Source organism: Dendropsophus ebraccatus, chromosome 11 (genome assembly GCF_027789765.1).
Source record: "Dendropsophus ebraccatus isolate aDenEbr1 chromosome 11, aDenEbr1.pat, whole genome shotgun sequence".
In the NCBI taxonomy this organism is placed as follows: Eukaryota; Metazoa; Chordata; class Amphibia; order Anura; family Hylidae; genus Dendropsophus; species Dendropsophus ebraccatus.
Window position 1 is genome coordinate 18188875 of NC_091464.1, and position 25849 is coordinate 18214723.

Consider the following 25849-nt stretch of genomic DNA (forward strand, 5'->3'; position numbering starts at 1 on the left):
CTTGGTACAACAGCCTGGCACTGCTTGAATTCTATAGATGGTAATGATGGTAAGTAATGATAAACTTCCCACTTTGAGTAAACATGCAATGAAATATGCATCTGTACGGACATGAAGAGAAAGGAGCTGCTGCACCTCACACCAAAGCCAGGATGTTGGTAAATAATCTGATCAAACTCTATTGCCCCATGTACCACGTGCAGGTCCCCTGGGCCACATGAGTCCCCAAACCAAATCAACAAAGCGAGCACAAGCAGGGAAGGGGGGCAAGGGTTTGGGGGGCCCCTTGGGGTTTGGTCCCGTGACATTGGGGTTGCAGGGCCATTCCATGCCATGGCCTTCCTTACCTGCTTGCGCTCGCTTTGCAGGGTTAGCGGTCGCTGACCGACAGTGTTGATTTCGTGTAGGGACTCATGTGATCCAGGGGACCCTGCACGTGGTACATGAGGCAATATGGTTTAATCAAATTATATACCAACATCCTGGCGTTGGTTTTTAAATGTAGCCGAGAGGCATTAGTATCAGCCATAGGTGTGAGGTGCAGTAGCTCCTTTCTCTCCATGTCTGAAATATGCATCTGTGTTCTTAACCACTTAGGGTCATATTACACGATAATCGGCTGAATCTGCCCTATCAGGCGGATTATCTTGCCGTGCAATAAACACGATCATCGGCTGATCGTTGATATAGGTTTGGACCTATAATTGTCAGGCACCGACCGCGCATCGCTACATGTAATAGCGGTGCGTCACCGGCAGCTGAAGATTTGCAAAGTGTATACATTACCTATCCATGGTCCACGCTCCCCCCTTGCGGTCTGCTTCTCCCCGGATCTCGCGCTGCAGCTTTAGGGCCCTATTCCACCGGACGATTATCGTTTGCATTATCGTTAACGATTAACGATCTCAAACGGCCGCTATTGCAAAAGACCTGAAAACGTTCACTCATTTCCATGGAACGATAATTGTTACTTATGATCGTAATTACGATCATTTTTTCTTCGCTATTGCGTTCGTATCTATTGCGAACGACCGAACAACGTCTTATTCAATGCGAACGTTTTGCGAACGAGCAAGGATAAAAATAGGTCCAGGTCTTATAAAGCGATCAAAGATTTCTCGTTCGGTCGTTAATCGTTAACTGCATTTCAACCGAACGATTATCGTTTAGATTTGAACGATTTAACGATAATCTGAACGATAATCGTTCGGTGGAATAGGGCCCTTAGAGTGGCGGGACCACTGCGGCCAGTGATTAGCTGAGTGGTCTGTCAACTAAGACAGGCTGCTCTGAAGCTGCAGCGTGCGGGACCGGGGAGAAGCAGAGTGCAAGAGGAGCCCTGGACCATGGATAGGTAATGTATGCCGTTTAAGCAAGGGCTGCAAGGACATCGGTAAAGATGTTCATGCAGCCCTTGTTAAGTGATTATCGGGCCATGTAAGGGCCCATTTACACAGAAAGATTATCTGACAGATTATCTGCAAAGACTTGAAGCCAAAGCCAGGAACAGACTATAAACAGAGAACAGGTCATAAAGGTAAGCCTGAGATTTCTCCTCTTTTCAAATCCATTCCTGGCTTTTGCTTCAAATCTTTGGCAGATAATCTGTCAGTTAACCTCTCTGTGTAAATGGACCTTATTAGGCCCAGTAAATGAGCGGCGATCTAGCAGACCGGCGCTCGTTTACAGTTATTATCGTGCCCCCATCGGCCAGTGTAATAGCACCCTTACTGCTGAGAGCAGATTTTTTTCCCTAAACTTACAATAACAAAAACAAGTCTTCTCTCCAGACTGACAGACATAAACCTGGGAGAACCAGCTCTGGGTAGCATTGTGTGTACTCCCAGCAAATATCACCCCTCTCACCTAGGAGAAGCAGTTCCAGCCAACTCATTAAGGATAAGTTAATTAAATGCAAATCCCCATAGAAAACCCCTCCTGCTCTGGACAGTTCCTGTCTCAGACAGAGGCGGCAGCAGAGAGCACTGTGTCACACAGGAGAGAATACATCACTTCATGCAGGACATACAGCAGCTGAGAAGTACTGGAAGACTGGAGATTGTTAAATATTATAACTTTAACTTTATGACACTGGTTGATTTGATATAAATTTTACCAGAGTACCCCATCAGAGACTGTGACCAGGGATCCGGTCACAGCAACAAACAGGTGCTTGGTTGGTATAGGATTACGTTAACCAGATAACCGGCACTGCTATTGAACAGCTGGAGCTTGCGGCAGAGCGATGCGGCAGCCCGCTCTGTTAGCAGAGACTGTGACCAGGGATCCGGTCACAGCAACAAACAGGTGCTTGGTTGGTATAGGATTACGGACACTTACTATGTATTGATATCTATTTTTTGACACATTGGTGGCCAGAGTTTGACACCTTATCGGATAGAGACACACACACCCATACCCAGTGGACATCCTTGGGATGGGGTAAAACATCAAGGTATTTATCATCGCCCTATATAGTATTGGTGACATTTTATCACATATACTTATATCTATCAGCCTGTGTGTGTGTGTGTGTCTCCCCTCCCTTCTTTCTCTCTTTTTCTTTTTCCCTGACTCCGCTCTGCATCTGGTGACACCCTACCTATTTACCTCTTGAGTTTAGTAATTGCTCCACTCACTAGTACATGTTAGCCTAGGCAGTTAATACCAAGTGAGATAGCCTAGCTCACTGTGCTTGTGTAGGGCTATATAGGAACTAGGGTTAGGTTCCAGAGAGGGGCCGCCCTTATCAGGGCGTCAACTCCGCCTAGGGCAGGGTATATAGGGAGAAGGGAGTATAGGGGGGAAATAGGTCCTGCCCCTCATCATTGACCTGAGCCCCTCCCCGATACCCAGACCCACATACTATGGGGGTACACACATCAGGGATCCCCTAGTGTATTGTATTACTGTGGCATATCCATTTTTTGCAACCACTGTGATCACAGTTTTGGTTGAAGAATATCATAGTTTGTTTTGTTTTGTGACTTTTTAGCGGAATTATTTATATTAAAAGTAAAGTTTTAGAATTCCCTATTCCTTTTGCATTACCCCATCAAAAGTACACAATGTGAGTCTAGCCTTAACCTCTTCCCGCTGCTGCACTGTAAATTAATGTTGCTGCAGCGACGTTAATTTACGATCAAGGATAATCTGCGGCAGGTCGCTGCTATCAGTGATAGCCGGGTTCCCACCGCAACTCCATTAACCCTATAGATACTGCGTTCAGCATGACCGTAGCATCTATAGGGCTTATGACAGAGAATTCTCCCTCTACAAAGAGAGAATTCTCTGTCCTGTGTCCATCAGGCGAAGTGTTAGCAGAGCCCCGATGGTACAAAGCTACAGAGGCCGGCAGGGGGAGGGATGGCAGGGCGCGCGCCATGCGCTCTGCCCCCTCCCCTCTCTCCCACAAGATTGTAACAGCGGCAGGGGGCAGACATAGGGACATCAGCTTATGGGATCATTATGATCCCATAAGCTGATGTCCAAAAACAACCTGGGCATTGATGCATCAATGACCCCAGGTCGTGAAAGGGTTAAACATAGAAATCTCTACTTCTCTCAACATTTTATTTAAAGTACAAATAACGGTAATTGTTAACATTAGTTTATTTTAGTTCCTATCAAACTCAGCATTACAGTCATATAAAACAAATGCTATCAAAAAGCAGCAACTAAAACAAAACATGTCTGCCCAGATTTATTGATCTGCCCGAAGCCAGAACCCATGACAACCAATCACATCTCAGCTTTTATATCCTAGCAAGCTCTGGCGGTGAAAGCCGAGCTGTGATTGGTTGTTTTGCTTAGATTTCTGGCAGATGGATAAATCTGGGCCACTGAGTATATAAGAAGAAATACAAAAGACGCTTTTAGGACATCAACCAAAAGGCAACTCATGTTCCCAAACCACTAGTCATGTACAAGTGCTTGTTTCCAGAACCGCAATCTGCCAATGTGGCACAAAAGAATGCTGCACCTGAATGCCAGGGGGGGTGTACCTGGATTCTGCTATGTTATCACACTCACAGTGCATTATAAGCTATCACAGCTAGAATACTTACAGGTTGTGTGGACATTTATAGTACAGCTATATGAAATGCCCCTTGGTGTACATCAAAATATTTCAAAGTGCCTGGAATTACAGATCATAAGCCTTACATAGTGTCATGACCCCCATGAAAACACTTGTGTATTTGTGCTCTGCTGGTTCACTATTGTTACAGGGTGGATCCAAATCCACTCTTGTGCACACAAGTACACATGTAACAGACACTAAAAGTCAGACAGGAGAGGAACACAGATATAGGCCGTGAACACGGAAGCAGAAAAACAAGTATTGTCATGTGGACAAGGCAATAACTTTGGTCTGTACTTTCAAACACTGACTACCTATCAAAACTATTAGAACAATGGGGAGGATAATCAAAATCTGTAATTCTTATACAATGAACTAAATATTGGACAGTCTAAGGGCTCTATTAAATGGAGCGATAATTGGCCGAATCGGGCTGTAATAGAGACAATGATCAGCCAATGAAACTATTATCGGCTGATCATTGGTTTAGGTTTGGACATGAAATTTTTAGGCGCCAACTGATCATCGCTACATGTAATAGCGATGTGCGTCCGACAGCTGACAATTGCCCAAACACCTCACACCTAACCTTTCCCCGCTCACGGTCTTCTCTCTTGTGCTCCGCAGCTTCCCGGTCTTGGCAGCTGCAGCTGACAGGCCGCTCAGTCGCTGTACCTGCCGGGACCAGGAAGCTGCAGAGCACAGGAGAGAAAACTGGGAGCGGGGAGAGGTAAAGTGTGAGGTGTTTGGGCAAGGGTTGCATGGACATCGCTAACGATGTCCATGCAGCCCTTAATGCCCAATTATCAGGCTAATAGGTCAGATCGGCGCTCGTTTCGCTCGTTGGTAGTCTGCCAGTGTAGTAGGATCCTAAGAATGAGCCAGAATTATCAGCCAGCTCTGGCACAGGCAATTCTGATCATCTCCTCCCCAGCTTTCACATTTTCATGTACAGCAGCATTTAAAGGGGGTTTCCAATTTGATTTTTAAATAATAAAAAAAAATATCATAAATCAACTCGGAATAACCCTTTAACATATTGCTTCTGGCAGTTCTCATTTAATCTTGTGTCTCAGCGGGTGGCTCTGGTTTGTCCTCCTTAGGGAGGCTGTGATGAAGAACTTTGTGGTCCCATCCGACAGTAGTAAAGCTGGAGATATCGGTGGGAGACCAAGCCACTCCTGTAACAAAATCTTGGTGGGACTGATCCTTGAAGCTGGAAACAAGCATAAACATATTAAGGTTAATAATGCTGAATAAATATGTATGTAAAGATCTGTACATGGGGCATAGAGAGGAAGTGCCTGTAAAACAGCAGTCAGGATGAATAAACGGGACCGGTAGGTGATGGGATGTTAAAAGACAGGTTTTCAGAATGTTACAGAGTATTAGACTGTAAGTTTTCCATCTAAACTACTAGACATATGGACACACAGACAATGGAAATATTTCACTATAAGGTTATTTTTACTTTAAAGAGACTGTCAGTATGTTTTCACTGTCCTATCTCAGGGTAGCATTAAGTAGTGACAAAAGCTGAACAGAATGATGTATGACTTACATTGGTCTGTGCAGCTGATCCAGAGATCTCCTCCTGAATAACATGGACAATAAGTAGTCCTCTCCAATACGTGTGTGTTCAGTAGTCCTGGATATTCATGAGCACCAGCACATTCTGCCCACCAGCTGCTGATTGGCAGTTATCTATCCATGCTGTGTATGGGTAGTCACCTGATAATCAGCAGCTGGAGGATGGGGGGAGAGGTACGACACTAATCCCATTCTCCTGCATATTAGAAGAACAGCATTTCTGTCACTAGTTTATGCTGCCCTCATTTAAACCTAGCGACAGATTCCCTTTAAGTCTTTTTTTCAACAGAAAAATGAATAAGTTAAGATTATTCTTACATTTCAGTAGAGTTAGAGTTCAGGACCAGAACAGAACAATCTTCACTGATGGAGGCCAAGTATGGAGAGCTGTAAGACACATCAGATCGCCCATAAGTGGAAACATTAGGAATCCAATTAGTAATAAAGTCCAGTGCCTAATGTAAAAGTGACTGCTGATTCAAACAACTTCCCTCAATTAAATAGATGATGCGATTACTAATTTATATACATCATTTATAGAGATGAGCAAACTTGCCCAAATTTTGGGTTCACACAAACCCAAGTGGCATTTGAATCCTGCTGCCCGGAGAAGGTGGATGCAGCCCGGAAACTGTCTGAAAAACATGGACACAGTGCTGTATCCAAAGTTTCCAGGCAGTCCTCGGGCTGCATCCACCTACTCCAGGCAGCAGGATTCAAATGCCAATCATTCGGGTTTGTGCGACCCCAAACTGTTGGCAAGTTCGCTCATCTCAAAAATGACCATGCCATGCCACCGATATGGTGGCTTATTTTTTTGTGCCATAATCTGTCATTTTTATTGGTATAATTTTTTTCACTGGGATTATTCGATTGCCGTTCAACAGTTTAATAGTCAAGACATTTCTGCACTTGTTGATCCTAAATATGCACTACATTGATCTATGAGACCTGCACTCTACCGGTACAGTCTGCCAAGACCAAAGAAATTTTGTAACGCCGCTGACATCTTAAATAGTCGACAGGTTTGGCGCTGGCTATTGGCGGCAGCCCACCAGTTACAGATAGTAGCTGGGAATTGCTGGGTATGAAGGTGGCTTTAATTCTAAGACCCCCTCCATACCCCAATGATGGGTGATTAAGTGGTCAATTCCCCCAATATATATCAGCTTCCCTTTATCTTTTTTGGCCGTACAAACCCCTGTTTACACAAGGAGATGTGCAGCCTATAAACATAAATTTGTGAGCATGATCAAAAGATGCAATCAGTCAATAATCGGGCCAACTGCCCGTTCTTTGGCCGATTATCTGTGGCAGCAGCAGCAGCTCTAGCGATGCTCCTAGCAGATAATTGGCCTGTGTAAAAGGACCCTAAAACTGACTGAGTTATAAAATGGTTGGTCATTCATTTGACTGGCTGCATGCAATACATTTCTACAGCAGCATCTGATGCTAATAAAATATATATCCAATAGAAACGTCTTCTGACAAAATGAGCCGTTTGCCGAAACTTCAGTCTAGAAAGGTTTTCTTGGTTAACCCCCCTCCCCCTCCTTTGTTAATGTTGCTGCAGCGACGTTAATTCGATTTCCCTGGATGACACAGGCACAGAAGCTGTGCCTGTGTCATCCGAGTAGGGTCCCGGCTGTCAGCGACAGCCGGGAACCTGCCGCAACTGTCAGCACCAGAGCTGCGCTCCGCATCGAAGGGGCTCAAAACAGAGAATTCTCCCTCTACAAAGTAAGAAGTCTCTGTCTGGTAACCATGGGGGCTCTGTGATGTGATGGCAGAGCCCCGATGACAGCCATGGAAACCAGAAGCCTCAGGCTTCTAATTTCCTGGCTACAGAGGCCGGCGAGGAAGGGAGGGAAGGAGGTAATGCTTGCGCACGGCCGCGAGCTCGGCCCCCTGTCTGAACACAGCTGGGACATTGATGAATCAATGACCCACAGTCGTGAAAGGGTTAATCAACCAGTTTACATAGCTTCCTGTACATTACATGAGCACTGTCACTTCAAAACCTATGATATGTCTTTACGACAAGTCAAAAGTTTATTGATCGGTCGGGGAAAATAAACGTCTCTTACCTGTGGCTGGAATACGCCAGCCCGGTTATACATCTGGAATGTGCTTCTATTGCCTGAGTCGATTCTGGTTTGTTCAAATTTACAATATATATATTTCCTAGTTCATCACCTGGTAACAGTTAGGAATTAGGAGTTAGGAATTCTGTAAATTGGTGACAAGTCAATTGCAATGAAGGATATAACAGAAAGCGGCTTCTACGTACCACATGCGAAAGCGTCATCTTTGTGTGGATGCCAGGTCACATATGTAGGAGAGACATTTGGGCCACAGACATCTGCAGGGGAGAAACACAATCCCAATTGTCTATCAACTTTATTGCAGGTTTACTGTATCCAAATATGATAAAGAAATAGGCACTCACCCACATATGTATAGTCTTCTTTATTTCAAAAACTTAATAAAAACCGCAGGGAGAGGGAGCATGGCAAACAGGTCTCAGCGACGCATGATTTGTGCGTCGCTGAGACCTGTTTGCCATGCTCCCTCTCCCTGCGGTTTTTATTAAATGTTTTTGAAATAAAGAAGACTATACATATGTGGGTGAGTGCCTATTTCTTTATCTTATTCGGATACAGTGGACTTGGATACTGATTTCAATAGAGCAGAATGTGTTCCATGAGTGTGTCTAGTACTAGTGAAGATGCATAGCGTATGCAGGAGTAGTAGTGCCGGGTCCATTTTTCTTGTTGGACAGATTTATTGCAGGTTTATTTTAGCACTTTTATCTATATTTACTAAGTGTGAAATGGCAAAACCCATAGAATGAGGAAACAAATCCTATAACATACCAAGGTACAGAGGTGTTGCATGTTTAAATGGACACGGTCATTTGAACCAACGTCACTTTATTTGAGCCTATGTGATTCCTAACACTCGTGAAATCACTTCTTGTACCAAAGTTGACTCCTTACCTAAGATAAACGGCTCCAAATGTGTTCCTACAGGCGGAGTGGGATTTAGCATACTGTACGCAAGAGAAAGACAGTGAACCTGCATTCTCCAGAGAATATGCACTGTCCATGCAAGGTAAATCAGGGCTTTCCTCTAATCTCAGTGCTTAGTGTAACCCCTTCTTTGCTGCGGTTATGTACACTGTGTGGTCTTTTCAAATCCCCCAGTCTTTAGTTGGCAGGCTTGCCTTTAGCAGCAGCTCAATGCTTAGTGTAACCCCCTTACTTGCTATTGTTGTTTCTTTCACTTCTGCTCACAAAGCACCTTGCAAAGCCAGTGCATCATTAACCCTTTCTTCCCCACATGCCATCTATAGTACTGTACTGTGTAAGTCATCAGTCACGCACAGTAACAGTCTGTCCAATGCAGTTTCAGCATAGAAGAGTGCAGTATGGGTCTGTACTATTGGCAAACAGCCAGACTCTGTTGACACAAAGGTCTCTGAGATGACAGGCTAGCCAGAACTATATGGAACTATATTTCTGTCATTAATGAGGATCATTGGTGTGCTGTATATACACGACTTCAACTTAGCTGATATTTTATACATCTATATTTAAGGTGTAACCGTCTTTTTTTCAGAAATCAGCAGTATAAGCGATTTTAAGAAACTCTATAATAGGTTTTATTAGGCAAAAAAGCCTCTTTCTGTACTCAAAAAGCTATTTCCCAGCCTCCCCCCTCACTTTTTATCTGTTCATAATCAGGCAAAGCAGTCTTCATTACAGAAAAGCAAGTGAAGACGGGTCCTGCTGTGTCCATTATATCCTATGGAGGGGGGAGGGTCAGAGGGAGATGAGTGAGCAGGAAGAGGATACATGAAGGTCAGCTGTTTGTAGACTGTCTGGGCACATAAAACGCTGGATTCGGAGATCAGAAAGGTCAGTGCTTATCTAGGAACTTGCTGAGAGAAGATTGCAGGGTGTTGTGCTGTGCAGGACTGCTCCTCTCAGCCCCTCCCCTCTCCATAAAGCATAATGGACACAAAAATCCTGCTTCTTCTGAAGTGAGGAGGGAGCTAGGAAAACAGTTTGCAGTACAGAAGGAAACTCTTTTGGTAAATAAAACATATTACAGAGTTTCTTAAAAATCGCTTGTACTATAGATATTTATTGTTTTCAGAAAAATGACAGTTACGCGTTAACTGTAGTACGTATGGGTCATCATTTGTGTTGAGTGGACCTTTCAAAATGTTCGGGTTTGGCATTGTTCCCCAAACCCTAACCCTCAGCATTTGATTTCCCGCTCTGCAGAAGTCAGATGCAGCAATAGGGCTGCCAGTCTACGACTGTATCCATGTTTTCCAGGACTCACTAGGGCGGCATCCAACTTCTGCAGCCATAGGGAAGCAAATGCAGGGCGTTTGGGTTCGGAGAACGTAGCTGAACCGGAACAGTTTGACAGATCCGCTCTCCGCTCTACACTAGTTATCCTATAAACAGACAGGCCAACTCATATGTAATCTGGAAACATATCCACTACATATCATGCGTTACAGGACACTACTATCCCATACAGATCATAAACTGGGATACGTAGGTTGTTGTTCTACATTGTAATTTGAGGGACTATACATAAAATGCAAGTTACTTACTAATGCACTTTGCAGGTTTTGGATTCCTTGTGTCCCACAGTAACACCCTCTTATCCTTTATGGAAAGATAATCAGAATCAATGTTAGGCTGAGGCACATAATCCAGTCACTAGAGGCTTATTCACACTTAGCAGATTGTATTTTTTGAAGCATTTCCCCCGATTTTCTGCAAATCACAGCAGTTTTGTGCCAATAACTGATAAAAAAAAATGAAATAAAATGGAAAATGCAAATATACCGTCTGCTGTCTGTGTATAAACAGACCAACATTTTATTTATTAGTCATCAAGGTGGTGGCCCCCCCCCCTCCCCCGAAAGGGGCAGTTCACCATTTTTTTTTCCTGTCAAATCGACTGGTGCCAGTAATTTGTCATTTAGTTTTATAAAAAAAAAATATCTCAAGTATTCCAGTACTTGTCAGCTGCTGTATGTCCTGTAGGAAATGGTGTATTCTCTCCAGTCTGACACAGTGCTCTCAGCTGCCTCCTCTGTCCATGTCAGGAACTGTCCAGAGCAGTAGCAAATCCCCATAGAAAACCTCTGATGCTCTCCAGACTGGAAAGAACACGTCACTTCCTGCAGAACATGCAGCAGCTGATAAGTACTGGAAGACTCAAGATTTTTTTAATAGAATGAAATTACAAATATCTGGCACCAGTTTATTTGAAAGAAAAAAACATTTGGTCGACAACCCCTTTAAATAAGACAGAATCTGAGCTCCCCAACATGGAGAATAAGCTGGACAGTATGGTACAGCATTCACAACAATAGTTATATATATTTGATCAAAATGTGTAGTCAATGAAACCCAATGCTGCAATTTCTGACCAGTTCAGCATGCTCACTAAGTGCAGTATAATACCAACCATAGTATTACAACACAAAACAAAAAGATTAAAAAAAACACACCTATAAATGACACCATAGATCAGGCATGCTGACATATATGGGGTATATAGATAATATTACCATATACTATAAGCCTGTAATATACAGAAACCATAGACATGCGGCCTTACCTCACCACAGGATAGAAAAACCGTCTCCTTGCCAGGACACGTGGAAACACAATTCACTTGACCGGAATGTGCTAGGACATAAAACACACAGATAAATGGGCAAATAAATGTGAAACTACTACAATACTAATGGGGCAGAATCCAGTACAATCAATATACTGAATTATGGATTATATGAAAGAAATAGGTCACAGAGACGCCTCAAAAGTTTTGACTGGACAGGATCTGTATGTTCGGACCCTAACGCAGGGGAAGGGAACCTTGGCTCTCCAGCTGTTGGAAAACTACAACTCCCATCATGGGAGTTGTAGTTCTGCAACAGCTGGAGAGCCAAGGTTCCCTACCCCTGCCCTAACCAAACATTATATAAAGCCAGAAGAAGCACCCAGCTCTGCGCTTCACTCTCTGGCTTGCTGTGGAAGACAGGCTTCATTGTAGGTCAATAGTAGATTACACATATATGGAGCAACAGACACCGGCACTACCTCAAAGAAACATGGATGGCATGGGGTTGTATACTGGCGGAGAGTCTGGGTGCACAGTGAAAAAATTCACTGGTTGGTGCTCACTTTCCCAGAAAAATATGTGCGTCTAAAGTAATAAAAAATAAGAAGTAGGAGAGGGCACTCACCATAAGTTGTGATCTTCTTTATTTTAGTGCTTGATTAAAAAACACAGGACATTCTGGGCTAATACGCAAGACGCCAGCACTTGAGGTAAAAGCTGGTTCGCGCGCATGGACGCTTCCTCGGTCCTAAGAAGCGCGCATGCGCGCAAACCAGCTGTTACCTCAGTTCATCTAAGTGCTGGCGTCTTGCGTATTAGCCCACAATGTCCTGTGTGTTTTTTAATCAAGCACTGAAATAAAGAAGATCACAACTTATAGTGAGTGCCCTCTACCACTTCTCTTATTTTTTATTTCAAGATTAGTTATTGGCGGTGTAGCACCTTTAGGCGGTCATCACTTATGTACTGTAAGTATCAGCAATGTGCACCCCAGCTGTGCCCCACTGAACTCCATACTAACTTATAGACCCTAGCTATATAGATATACTCTATCATTCCATCCCGTGATCACATGCCTGCAGCTACTTTCATAGTGTCCATATAGGTGGAAGCCCCATGCAAAGTCAAGCTATAACACACCAGCATTGATCCTTATTACCTTTATAAGACTTCAGGAGCGTTTTTTGCGGGAGATCCCAGATCTGCACACTGAAATAAGAGAAGGGTTAAGACGTCTGTAATAATTCACTGAAACAGTGTCCTACGAAAGGTCCTATCATACCTGAAATCCTTGCTTCCACTGACAGCCAGTGTCCCCCCAGTGAAGACCCCCAGGGTTGTGACAATGTCGTCATGTTCATATTTAGTGAATTTATTGACAAAGAGAGATTCATTGTCCAGTAACTCCCACAGCTCCACAGCCCCTGGAGACACAGACATGGGAGAGCAAAGGTTAGTTAAGATGAGAAGGGGTACTGACTACACACCAATGGCTTATGTCCGTGCAGCCCATCCCCTAAACTGTATATACATTACTATGAACAGTGATTGTTTCATCGGCCGATCGTTGCCTCCATTACATGGAGCGACTATCACTCCGTGTAATAGGGCTCTAACTCACATGAATTGTAACCCTATGTATGTGACACATGCCAGAATGGACAGGTTGGATGAGATACAGCCTCCCTTACTAGCACAGACCAATATCCTTTAGGTATCATACATACGTTTGAATGATCAGGGTCATCCGAAAAAACTGTTTGCCTAATAGTCCTTTTACATGGCCTGACATGGGGCCGTGCAAGGATGCAAACGAGTGGTGATCAGCTAGATCGGTACTCATTTGCAGTTCCTTTATACAAACCAATAAATCAAGCAGCTGGGCCACCCAAACAATTCTTGTATCGTTTGTGCAGCCATAGAAACTGACAGCACAGATATGCTTATATTTCTGCTGTCAGTGTCCAGATCACAAAAGCAGTGCATACTTACCATCAGTGCTGCTGTGTGATCTGGCATACACACTGTAGTGATGTCCCGATACCAGAATTTTGAGTTCCATACCAATACCAACTTTTTTTTTCAATGCTCGATACCAATTCGATACTGAATAAATTATATTGAAAATTAGAAATGCCCCCCAACAGGTCCGTAACGAACCAATTCACATTCCTTTAATTTTATTACTTTAAAAAAGTTTCCATTATTTAAAGTAAATGTGCTTTAAAAATTGCCCTATTCTCACTCCTAACACTGCTACCTGTCTGGCTGTGGTGTGAGGAGTCTTTTTTTGTGCCATGATCTGTAGTTTTATTTAGTAGCATGTTTTTATGTGCTACTGAACTTGGTGTTTTTATGCGCTTGCTCTGTTTACCGTTTGTGATCAGGAAGGTGATAATTTTATAGTAAGGACATTAACACTCCAAGTATCTGGGGACAATGGGGGTTGTAGTCATGTAACACACCATCTATCAGGGGGATGGGATGATATGGGCTGTAGTCATCTAACACTTCGGCTATCTGGGGGATGGTGGGGGTTGTGGTAACACACAACACACACACACACTTTAGCTATCAGAGGATGATGGGGATTGTAGTCATGTAACACACACCAGACATCAGGGGGATTATAGTAATGTAATACACTTCAGCTTTAAGGGGATAATGGGGATTATAGTCATGCAACACACACTTGTTTATTTGTGCGCAGGTTACAGCCCCCCCCTCCCTTCCCAGTCAGAGCACGACCGACCCCCTCCTCACCCGCACTGATGTCTGCCCCGGGAGTCTCCTGACGGCCCGGCCTGCCGCTCCTCCTCACAATCCTGTGCTGCCAGATGGCCGCGTCTTCTCCAGCCCCCCCCTCCGTCCTCCTCACCCGGATCGTGCTGCTCTCTCTCTCCTGCCGCTGACCCTGCTCTGCCCTTTGGATGACCTGAGCTATGCAATGCTATATATTATTGCTGTAGCATTGCATAGATCAGTATCAGTGCTCTGCTATCAGCAGAGACACCGGGAAGGTGAGTGCGGACCTAGGGCTGTGAGGTGACCCATCAGCCCCCCCACACTCACATTGCGGGGGTGCCGATTGGACACTTCTCAGCCACCTGTCAATCATCCATTTCAATGCCACGATCACATTACATCGCGGCATTGAAAGGGTTACATGCAGTCATTAGCAGCCGGGGTCTGTTACACATAGTAGCCGACCCCTGCTGCATATACAGCGCGCTCAGGATGGGAGAATGCCACTGTCAGTTGTGACAGCGGCATGTATACAGTTACATAGCCGGCACAAGCCATCGCTGTGTGTCGGCAATTTGAATTTGGCGCCACCGGGGGCAGAAGCTGCGCGGGACCGAAGACATGACAGGTGGTAGCAGGGGCGGGACACAGAGAACACGGCCGGCGCTCAGATAGCCGCTGGCCGTGTTCTCTACTTTATACTTTATGTTATACTGCGCTATTATGCAAATTAACATAAAGTATCGATACCAGGAAATCCTGGTACCGAATCGTTTTTTGCCCCGGAATATCGATAGTAGTATCGATATTTCGGTGCATCGTGCAACCCTAACACACTGTCGCCCTGCTTCCTCCAGAATGACAGCTGGAGGAGGTAGGGCAGTGGCTTGAAGACGGAGCAAGACAGGAGCTGACAGTGGCAGATCACACAGCAGCGCAGATGGTAAGTACTGCATGTGTGATCTGGAAACTGACAGCACAGATATATACATAACTGTGCTGTCAGTTTCCCTTTGCTATTGGCTGCCCATCTCCTGTTTACACAGGAAGATGTGCAGCAGATAGCGATAAATTTCGTGGCAGTCCTAAATATGCCATCAGCCAAGGATCAGGCATTTTCCCGCTCCTCTGCTGATCGCTGTCACTTTTACACAGGCAGATTATCGGCCACAGGAGCCCTTCTAGCAAAACAGCCCACGTAAAAGGCCCTTAAAGGGGTACTCAAGCGGAAAAAAAATTCTTACAAATCAACTGGTGTCAGGAAGTTTCAGAGATTTGTAAATTACTTCTATTTAAAAATCTCCAGTCATCCGGTACTTATCAGCTGCTGTATGTCCTGCAGGAAGTGGTGTTTTCTTTCTAGTTTGACACAGTGTTCTCTGCTGCCACCTCTGTCCATGTCAGGAACTGTGCAGAGCAGTAGCAAATCCCATAGAAACCCTCTCCTGCTCTCCAGACTGGAAAGAATACATTACTTCCGGCAGGACATGCAGCAGCTGGTAAGTACTGGAACTCTGGAGATTTTTTTTTTTTTAATAGAAGTAAATTACAAATCTCTTTGATTTGAAAGAAAAAAAAACCTGGCTAGGATATAGGATACAGATATGCCATACACAAATATGAGTGGTGGTGGTGGGGGTCAGACATTATAGGATACCCCCCCTATTTCATGTAGACCATAATCCTACAGGTTCTGACTGGTCGGACGTGATGGGCTGGTTCTTGTGACATGATTAGTTTCATAGAACACTTATTACATGAGAACAACATTACCGGAATCTGAAGCCACAAGGATCCCTCTCTCCAGCACCCAGGCCACATCGGCCACGCCGGTCTCTGTCTGTACGCCGGCCGTACATTGGCTTTCATTAGGGGCTTCTTTAGGATCTTTGAAAACCCAAATGGACCCTCCCCAGGTGCGAGAGTTCAGGCTGGAAGCGGAGAGAAGCATGGCGCCATCTGTAATAGAAGACCACAATGTTAGGAGATGCGCGGACTCACTCACATGGATTACTGTAGGATTCACACTTTGGGAAAGCAAGAATTATTACTTACGATAATTCACTTTTTATGAGTCCATCATGACAGCACCACATGGAGGATGTCACCCTTGACCTAACAGGAACAGGAAATACAGAGAGAGGTTAAAAGGGCACTTCCCCAATCCCACCTCAGTGTTATTATAACGAAACCATAGGATCAACAACACATAGGGAGGGAAATCTAAGGGTGCTGTCATGATGGACTCATAAAAAGTGAATTATCGTAAGTAATAATTCTTGCTTTATACATCGTCCACATGACAGCACCACATGGAGACATACCAACTTAGACTTTCAGGGCGGGACCACAGCGTGTAGCACCTTTCTCCCGAAAGCCATGTCTTGGGAAGTACCCACGTCCAGCCGGTAATGCCTGAAAAAGGTATGAGGCGAGGACCAGGTAGCAGCCTTGCAAATTTGTTCAAGAGAGGCTGCTGATTTGGCTGCCCAGGAGACTGCAGTGGCTCTGGTAGAATGAGCTTTGAGACCCGATGGAGCTTCTTTTCCTCTGGCCGAGTAAGACTCACAGATGGCAGTCTTGATCCAACGGGCTATAGAACCTTTGGAGGCTTTTTTACCTTTGTTAGGACCTTGAAATTGGACCAACAGGTTTTCATCTTTCCTCCACGGTTTTGTGGTTTCCAGGTACTGAAGAATAGCACGTCTTACGTCCAGGCGATGAAATGACTCTTCCTTCTCATTTTTCGGATTGTCACAGAATGAAGGAATAACAATATCCTGGGACCTGTGAAAATTGGTCACAACTTTTGGTAGAAAAACAGGATTTAATTTAAATACTATTTTGTCATCTAGAATGGTACAGTAGGGTTGCATAATAGATAAGGCTTGAATCTCTCCTACCCTCCTTGCTGTTGTTATAGCAATAAGAAAGGCGGTTTTGATGGTAAGTAATTTTAAAGAGATCTCATGTAAGGGCTCAAATGGTCTGTCTGAGAGGCCCAAGAGAACAGTATTCAAGTCCCAAGGCGCTGTTAGATTTTTTATCTTCGGCTTGATTCTGGATACTGCTCTGAAGAATCTTTTGATCCACTGATGCTCTGCAATTCTGGTATCATAAATGCATCCTAAAGCTGAGACCTGAACCTTCAAGGTACTTAAGGAGAGACCCTTGTCTAATCCAGCTTGTAGAAAGTCCAATATCTTAGGAATGTCTGGTTTTGTCAAATCCGGAGGCGGATCTCCACACCAGGAGCAAAACTTCTTCCATTGTTTAAGGTATATGGCAGATGTTATTTCTTTTTTACTTTTCATAAGAGTATTTACTACTCTAGAGGACAAACCTCTGGCTGTGAGGATGGACCTCTCAGTAGCCAGGCAGTTAAATGGAGGTTTTGAAGGTCCGGATGATGAAGAGGTCCCTGGGATAGGAGATCTGCTCTGAGAGGAAGCGGAAAGGGCTCCTGGATTGACATGGAGGATAGGAGACTGAACCAACTCCTCTTTGGCCAGTGGGGAGCTATGAAGATGACCGTGGTATCGCTGGAGCGTATCTTTTGTAGAGCTCTCGGGATGAGAGGTAGAGGAGGAAACGCATAGGCCGGATGAAAATTCCAGTCTTGTTGGAGAGCATCCAATGCTGTTGGATAATCCCGAAGGTTCAGGCTGAAGAATTCTTCTGTCTTCCTGTTGGATCTTGAGGCGAACAGGTCCACCTGTGGAAAACCCCATCTGTCTGCAAGTTGATAGAAGATCTGGGAACTGAGTTCCCATTCCCCAGGGTGTATTATTTTGCGACTTAAAAAGTCTGCCAGTTTGTTGTCCACTCCCCTTAGATGGACTGCTGAGATAGATCTCACCTTGCCTTCTGCCCAAGAGAAGATTTTTCTGGATAGCAGCTGCAGAAGTTTGCATCTTGTCCCTCCTTGGTGGCGAAGATATGCTACCACCGTCGAGTTGTCCGAATAGACCTTTATATGGTTGTTGAGGAGCAGGTGTTCCGCCATTTTCAGAGACTCCCAGACTGCAGCCAGTTCTCGAAAGTTGGAGGACTGGGCACTGATTTCTTCCGACCAACGACCCTGAAAGTGAAAGCCCTGAATGTGAGCACCCCAACCTGATTGGCTGGCATCCGTGGTCACCGTGACTACTGGATCCAGAATCCAAGGGCAACCTTTCTGTAGATTGGACTCCTTCAGCCACCAGAGGAGCGAAATCTTCACTTTTTGTGAAATCGTCATCCGTTTGTCCAATGTTAAGGGGGATCTGTTCCACACATGAAGTATATCGCCCTGTAGGATGCGAACATGGTGTTGGCACCAAGGTACTGCTGGGATGGTAGCGGTCATAGAACCCAAGAGCGACATGGCCTTCCGGATTGTGGTGGATTTTTTCTTCCTGAAGGAGGCAATGTTTGTCATTAACACATTCACCTTGTCTTGAGGCAGGAAAGTTTTCTGCAGGTTTGAATCCAGGATCATTCCCAGGAATCTCTTCCTGCAGGCTGGTGTTAAATCTGATTTGTCCAGGTTTATTATCCAGCCGAGATCCTGTAGGATAGAAATAGTTATCTGAATCTGTATAGAAAGGATAGATGGAGATGGAGCGATTAACAGGAGATCGTCCAGATATGGAACAATAGTTATCTCTTGTTTCCTTAGATAGGCTACTACTTCCAACATAATCTTTGTGAATAGCCATGGGGCTGATGAGATTCCGAACGGTAGGGCTTGAAATTGATAGTGTACTAGTTGATGCTGTGTCTGAACTGCGAATCTGAGGTATTTCTGATGCGCAGGGTGAATGGGTATATGGAAGTAAGCATCTTTCAAGTCTAAGGTTGCTAGTGATGCCCCCTGATGTATGAGGGGAATGGTAGTTTTCACTGTCTCCATCTTGAATTTCTTGTGTTTGATAGATCGGTTTAGAGGCTTGAGATTGATTATTGTCCTGTAAGTCCCATTGGGTTTTGGGACTAGGAAAAGGGTTGAGTAATGACCCAAACCGATTTCCTTCTGGGGAACAGGGATGATTGCCCCTAATAGTAGCAGATCCCGAACCCCCTTCATCACACGATCCATCATTAGTTTTGATTTGAAGTGGGTTATACAGAATTTTTGGGGGGGAAGGGAGGAGAAGTCTATTAAGTACCCACTTTTCAGGATGTTTAAGATGAACTGGTTGTTTGTTATCTTCTCCCATTGACGGTGGAATAAGGATAGCCTTCCCCCCACTCTGGAGCTGTCACTTGTTTTTTCCCTCAGTAGAGGGATTAAGGAGGAATCCCCTGCCACGTCCTCCTTTTGGGTAGGCCCATCTTCCTCCTTTGCCTTTACCTTTAAACTCGTCCCTTCTGTGGGTGTACTGTGTATAGTGACGAAAAGGTTTCTTACCTTTCTCTTGTTTGGGTGTAGGGAAATCCTTTTTCTTATCAGCCGCCTTATCCAAGATCTCTTCAAGGAAAGAGCCGAAGAGGAGATCACCTTCAAAAGGAATTTGACATAGCTTTATTTTAGACGTTGCATCACCCTGCCAATTCTTTAACCAGAGGGCCCTTCTGGTTGCATTAGAGAGGGCAGCTGATTTTGCGGCAATTCTGACTGATTCGGCAGATGCATCTGCCAGAAAACTTGTTGCCAATTTCAGCATAGGAATAGATTTAAGGATCTCCTCCCTCGAGGTAGTACCTCCCAGGTGGCCCTCTAACTGCTCCAACCATATGAAGAGCGCCCTAGACACATTTGTAGCAGCTATGTTAGGATTAATCATGGCTGCGGAGGCTTCCCAGGACTTTCTTAGTAGTCCCTCCATTTTCCTATCCATTGCATCTTTTAGCTGAGAGGCATCTTCAAAAGGAAGCATTGTCTTTTTTAATATCTTGGATACTTGAAAGTCTACTTTAGGGATATTGGCCCATGTTGCAGTATCCTTTTCATCAAAATTTAATCTGTTACTGGATTCTTTAGGTATAAACAGCCTTTTTTCAGGCTCCTTCCATTCAGTTTTAATAAGATCTTTGATATTTTCGTGAATGGGAAAAACTTTCTTTTTCTTGGGTTTAAGACCTCCGAACATAGTATCCTGAATAGATACAGGCTGTTCAGAATCATCAATACCCATAACGCTTCTTATGGCTCTAATTAGGGTTTCTGAATCCTCAGAGGAGAAGTAAAACTTCCCAGACTCCTTAGGAGTGGAATCAATAGGAATTTCACCCTCCTCAGAAGCTTCCTTCTCTTGTTCAGACTCAGAATCTGATATAACATATCTGCGCTTCTTGGGTGGAGGAGCAGGGGGAGGGGTAGCAGAAGCTGAAGTAGAAGTAGAGGGGTTTGTTTTAGATATAGATTTGATCTCCTGACGGATAACCTTGCGCAGTTCCTCTGAGATGGATACACGTGAGGAGGGATGCAGCTTATTGTAGCACACTTTACACAGTTGTCTTGCATAATCATCAGGTATCTTATCATTACAGCCCACACATCTTCTACTTTTTGGTTTCTTTTGTGTCTCTTTTTCTCCCTAAGAGAAAGCAGAGAGCCAAATACACAATTATAGGGAAGGAATCAGCATAAAAGGATTGCTTCCTATGTAAAAGAGACCCCAAGGGGTTAACTCACGGAGCCGGCAGTAGCAGTAGACTCAGCAGCCTCTCCTATAGCAGCAGGAGAATCCATGGTGGCAAGGAGAGAGAGAGAGAGAGCTGGACTGGACATCTCACCATTAAATACTGCTGGGTCCGATTGAACTTGGCGTCACCTGGTGCTACCGCCGAACTTCCGGTCCGCCTCCGATAGGCGTTTTGAATTTGGCGCCCAAAGACGTCATGCCGCACTCCCGGCAATCCATGCGGGACGCGTGCGCCGGCGTCTGACGTCATCCGCACGTCACATCCGCCGCGCGCGTAGGCCCAGGCGCACCGCAGCGTGCGAGGGGAAGCGGCAATCTGGATCGTCTCCCTGCATCAACCCGCTTTGAGCGCCGCAGGGAGACTGGGACCACGAGGGATCCACAAGGGACCCCTCACTGAGCCGTGACCGGACCTTGGAGGGGAACAGAGGAACACCCCGGACCACCACCTGAGGCTATCGTCCCGACCCGTGACCGGGAAGGATCACAGGTAACTTCTGTATTCCTTTTGATCCTGACAGGAACAGGAAAAACACTGAGGTGGGATTGGGGAAGTGCCCTTTTAACCTCTCTCTGTATTTCCTGTTCCTGTTAGGTCAAGGGTGACATCCTCCATGTGGTGCTGTCATGTGGACGATGTATAAAGTATCTTATGGTGTCAGAACAGCTGCAGGACCCGCACCCCGGCCTCACATGGTTATCAGCACCTGCTCCATGATCACAGGCAATAAAGCACATGATGAGTGTCGAGTGAATCCGGCAAAATGTTCCAATCCTGCAACGTTATCCGAACCTGAACGATCGGCGTTTTGATTCCCCGCAACTGCCTAAGCTGGATGCAGCCCGAGGGCCGCCAGGAAGACATAAATACTGCCGGTTTTCCCGGACTCTATAAGGGCACCTTTACACAGACAGATTTATCTGACAGATTTTTGAAGCCAAAGCCAGGAACAGACTATAAACAGGGAGATTTCTCCTCTTCTCAAATCCATTCCTGGCTTTGGCATCAAAAATCTGTCAGATAAATCCGTCTGTGTAAGGGCTCCCTTAGGCGGAATCAAACGCTGAGCGCTCGGGTTCGGATAGCGTTGCCGAACTTGAACATTTTAAACTGTATCTATCGTTAACTTTTGACGTGTCATGGAGACATGTCAAAAGGCGGATCGGAGATAGAGCGGTGAGAGGATGCGCTGTGGAGCGCTCTCTCTTTATTCATTTTCAATAGAGTGGCGGTTCATACTGTAGGCGGCCGCGCCACGTCCGAGGCTGCGCAGCCTGCCCACTGTACTTCCTCCTTTGGAGTTCAGGCACTCACCCGGTAAGCTGCTGGGGGTAAGCCTACACCGGGAGTGCGATGGGGACATCACTCTTCCCAGCCTGCACCAGGGCAGAGGAGGATGGAGGGGGCTCAGCTACAGCACCGTGCAGGTGGTGAGTATGAGCGCCTTGTATTTTTAGCATGGGGGGTGGATTATCTAACTATAGAAAATAGGGTGGAGTGCCTCCCTTACTGAGGACATACCTACTTATTGGAGGGCCTATTACTATGCAGGACACCAAGGGGGCATCTATTACTATAGGTGGGGATTATGTATAGAGGAGAAGGAGACGCCTCAGATGTTTCTCCGGAAGATTCTGCATAGATGAATAGTGGCTGGAAGAGACTGAAGCTGGAATAGTGCGGTCTGTATATATTGTGTTTTCTTCAGTAACAGAATGGCGGTAATACTCAGTGTGTGATAGGGATAGGACTCCTGGGGCGCTGGTATTATTGTCACTGCTCGGATTTGTCTTTGTACTGCGATTTTGATTCAGTAACAGCGTGGCGGTTCAATTCAATCAGTATGGGAAGGCAATGTGACGTTCTGGTATTATTTGAACCTTATATAGTGCTATTATCTGGAATACTGGTCAGTGAATTTTTTTTCTAGTAAGTGTTGGTACTATGTGGTCACGGTGTGTCGGTACCATAGTGGTATTATCTGTATTGCTGCTCAGTAAAAGTGTGTTGGTAGTACATGGTTACGGTGTGGTGGTATTGTCTGTTACTGACCAGTATTGTCCATGGACAATACCACTATAATACCTATACAGCCTAACCACATAGTACCAACACATTATTACTGACCAGTATTATAGTCAGTTGGTACGGTGTGGTGGTATTATAGTGGTATTGTCTAGAATACTGGTCAGTAACAGCTTGTTGGTACTACGTGGTCATGGTGTGTCGGTATTATAGTGGTATTGTCTGTAATACTGGTGAGTAACAGTGTGTTGGTACTAACTGATCACGGTGTGGTGGTATTATAGTTATATTGTGCCTCAGTGGTTAGCACTGTAGCCTTGCAGCGCTGGAGTCCTCAGTTCAAATACGAGCAAGGACACAAGAGTTTGTATGTTCTCTCCGTGTTTGTGTGGGTTTCCTCCGGGTACTCTGGTTTCCTACCACACCCAAAAACATACAGATAGGTGAAGCGCTGCAGAATCTGTGTGCGCTATACAAATAAAAAAATAAATTAAAAAATCTATAATACTGGTCAGTAACAGTGTTGGTACTATGTGTGGCGGTCTTATAGTGGTATTATCTGTAATACCTTTCAGTAAGTGTTGGTACTACATAGTCATGGTGTGGGGCTATTATAGTGGTATTGTCTGTAATACTGGTCAGTAACATTGTATTGGTACTATGTGGTCATGGTGTGTCACTATATAGTGGTATTGTCTATTATACCGGTCAGTAATAGTGTTGGTTATGGGGTTATAGTGTGGTGGTATTATAGTGGTATGGTCTGTAATACTGGTCAGTAGAGATGAGCGAACCTGGAGCATGCTCGAGTCCATCCGAACCCGATCGTTCGGTATTTGATTAGCGGTGGCTGCTGAACTTGGATAAAGCCCTAAGGCTATGTGGAAATCATGGATATAGTCATTGGCTGTATCCATGTTTTCCAGACAACCTTAGAGCTTTATCCAAGTTCAGCAGCCCCAGCTAATCAAATACCGAACGTTCGGGTGGATTTGAGCATGCTCCAGGTTCGCTCATCTCTACTGGTCAGTAATAGTGTGTTGGTACTATGTGTGGCGGTATTATCTGCAATACCTATCAGTAACAGTGTTGGTAATATGTGGTCATGGTGTGGCGGTATTATATTGGTATTGTTTGTATTACTGGTCAGTAACAGTGTGTTGGTACTATGTGGTCACGGTGTGGCAGTATTAGTGATATTGTCTATAATACCGTCAGTAACAGTATTGGTACTATGTGTGGTGGTATTACAGTAGTACTGTCTGTAATACTGGTCAGTAATAGTGTGTTGGTATTATGTGGTTATGGTGTGGCGGTATTATAGTGATATTGTCTGTAATACCGTCAGTAACAGTGTTGGTACTGTGTGTGGTGGTATTATAGTGGTATTGTCTGTAATACTGATCAGTAACAGTGGCGGTACTATGTGGTCACGGTGTGGTGGTATTATAGTGGTATTGTCTGTAATACTGGTCAGTAACAGTGTGTTGGTACTATGTGGTCACAGTGTGGCGGTATTATAGTGGTATTGCCTATAATACTAGTCAGTAACAGTGTGTTGTTACTATGTGGTGGTATTATAGTGGTATTGTCTGTAATACAGTCAGTAACAGTGTTGGTGTGGTGGTATTATAGTGCTATTGTATGTAATACTGGTCAGTAACAGTGGCGGTACTATGTGGTCACGGTGTGGTGGTATTATAGTGGTATTGTCTAATACTGGTCAGTAACAGTGTTGGTACTATGTGTGGCGGTATTATCTGTAATACCTATCAGTAACAGTGTTGGTACTACATAGTCATGGTGTGGCAGTATTATAGTCGTGTTGTCTGTAATACGGTCAGTAACAGTGTTGGTATTATGTGTGGTGGTATTATAGTGGTATTATCTGTAATACCTATCAGTAACAGTGCCGGTACTATGTGGACACAGTATGGCGGTATTATAGTGATATCGTGGTCTATACTATGTGGTCACAGTGTGGTGGTATTATCTGTAATACAGTCAGTAACAGTGTTGGTACGATGTGGTGGTATTATAGTGCTATTGTATGTAATACTGGTCAGTAACAGTGGCAGAACTATGTGGACACAGTATGGCGGTATTATAGTGATATCGTCTGTAATACGGTCAGTGCCAGTACTATGTGGTCACAGTATGGCGGTATTATAGTGATATCGTCTGTAATACGGTCAGTGCCAGTACTATGTGGTCACAGTGTGGCGGTATTATAGTGATATCGTCTGTAATAAGGTCAGTGCCAGTACTATGTGGTCACAGTGTGGCGGTATTATAGTGATATCGTCTGTAATACAGTCAGTGCCAGTACTATGTGGTCACAGTGTGGCGGTATTATAGTGGTATTATCTGTAATACCTATCAGTAACAGTGCCGATACTATGTGGACACAGTATGGCGGTATTATAGTGATATCGTCTGTAATACAGTCAGTGCCAGTACTATATGGTCACAGTGTGGCGGTATTATCCGGCGTGTAGTGGTAATATTAGGCTTGTTATACTGGCAGATGAGTGGCAGTATGATGGTAACGTGCTCCCTGTATACTGGGAATACCTGAGGATGAGTATATAGCTGTCACTGTACTCCCCTACATCAGATATCTCTCAGCCTGTCACAGCCATCACACCTGCAGCATTACATCTTCATTCACACACACAATACTAGTCTCCCCGTGTCTGACCTCTCCGGTACCGCACCGCTCCCAGCTGGCTCTCCATACACGCCGGGGCCCTCATGGGGCTGCCCCACGGACTGGCTTTGCTCATCCTCCCGGCACGTGCGGCTCTCACGGTCACTGCGCTCCTTCCCGCCAGGCACCGCGCGCTCGAGTCTCCGCCCCCTCGTCACTTGGAGCCACGCCTCCTCCGTGCGCCCTTGACAGCGTGAGGGGGCGGATCACAGGGAGCCATATTTAAACCGGGAACAGAAGCGTAACGTAATCCCACATCCCTTCCTGCCAGGCCAGTGGTGGTAACTATAGTGATCGGTGACCGGGCCGCCTCATACACGTGACAGACGGCCGGCAGTTATTACAGCTGGATCACTGCTCTCCTCGCTTCTCTATACTCTCTTCCCTTAGTTAAGATGGCGGATGTGTGA

The 25849-nt window shown here is 45.0% G+C and overlaps 1 protein-coding gene across 1 annotated transcript; it reads right to left on the minus strand.

Annotated features, from left to right (window-relative positions):
• Positions 1-3596: 3596 nt before the first annotated feature.
• WDR77 (WD repeat domain 77) lies at positions 3597-25803 on the minus strand. The gene is made up of 10 exons (XM_069944581.1): positions 25431-25803; positions 15848-16033; positions 12612-12753; positions 12489-12538; positions 11324-11394; positions 10305-10359; positions 7962-8033; positions 7759-7867; positions 5990-6058; positions 3597-5297 (listed from the first exon to the last, which is right to left on the minus strand). Exons 1-10 carry the CDS (start codon positions 25513-25515, stop codon positions 5141-5143), a joined length of 996 nt encoding a protein of 331 aa, XP_069800682.1. The 5' UTR covers positions 25516-25803; the 3' UTR covers positions 3597-5140.
• Between the last annotated feature and the right edge of the window lie 46 nt (positions 25804-25849).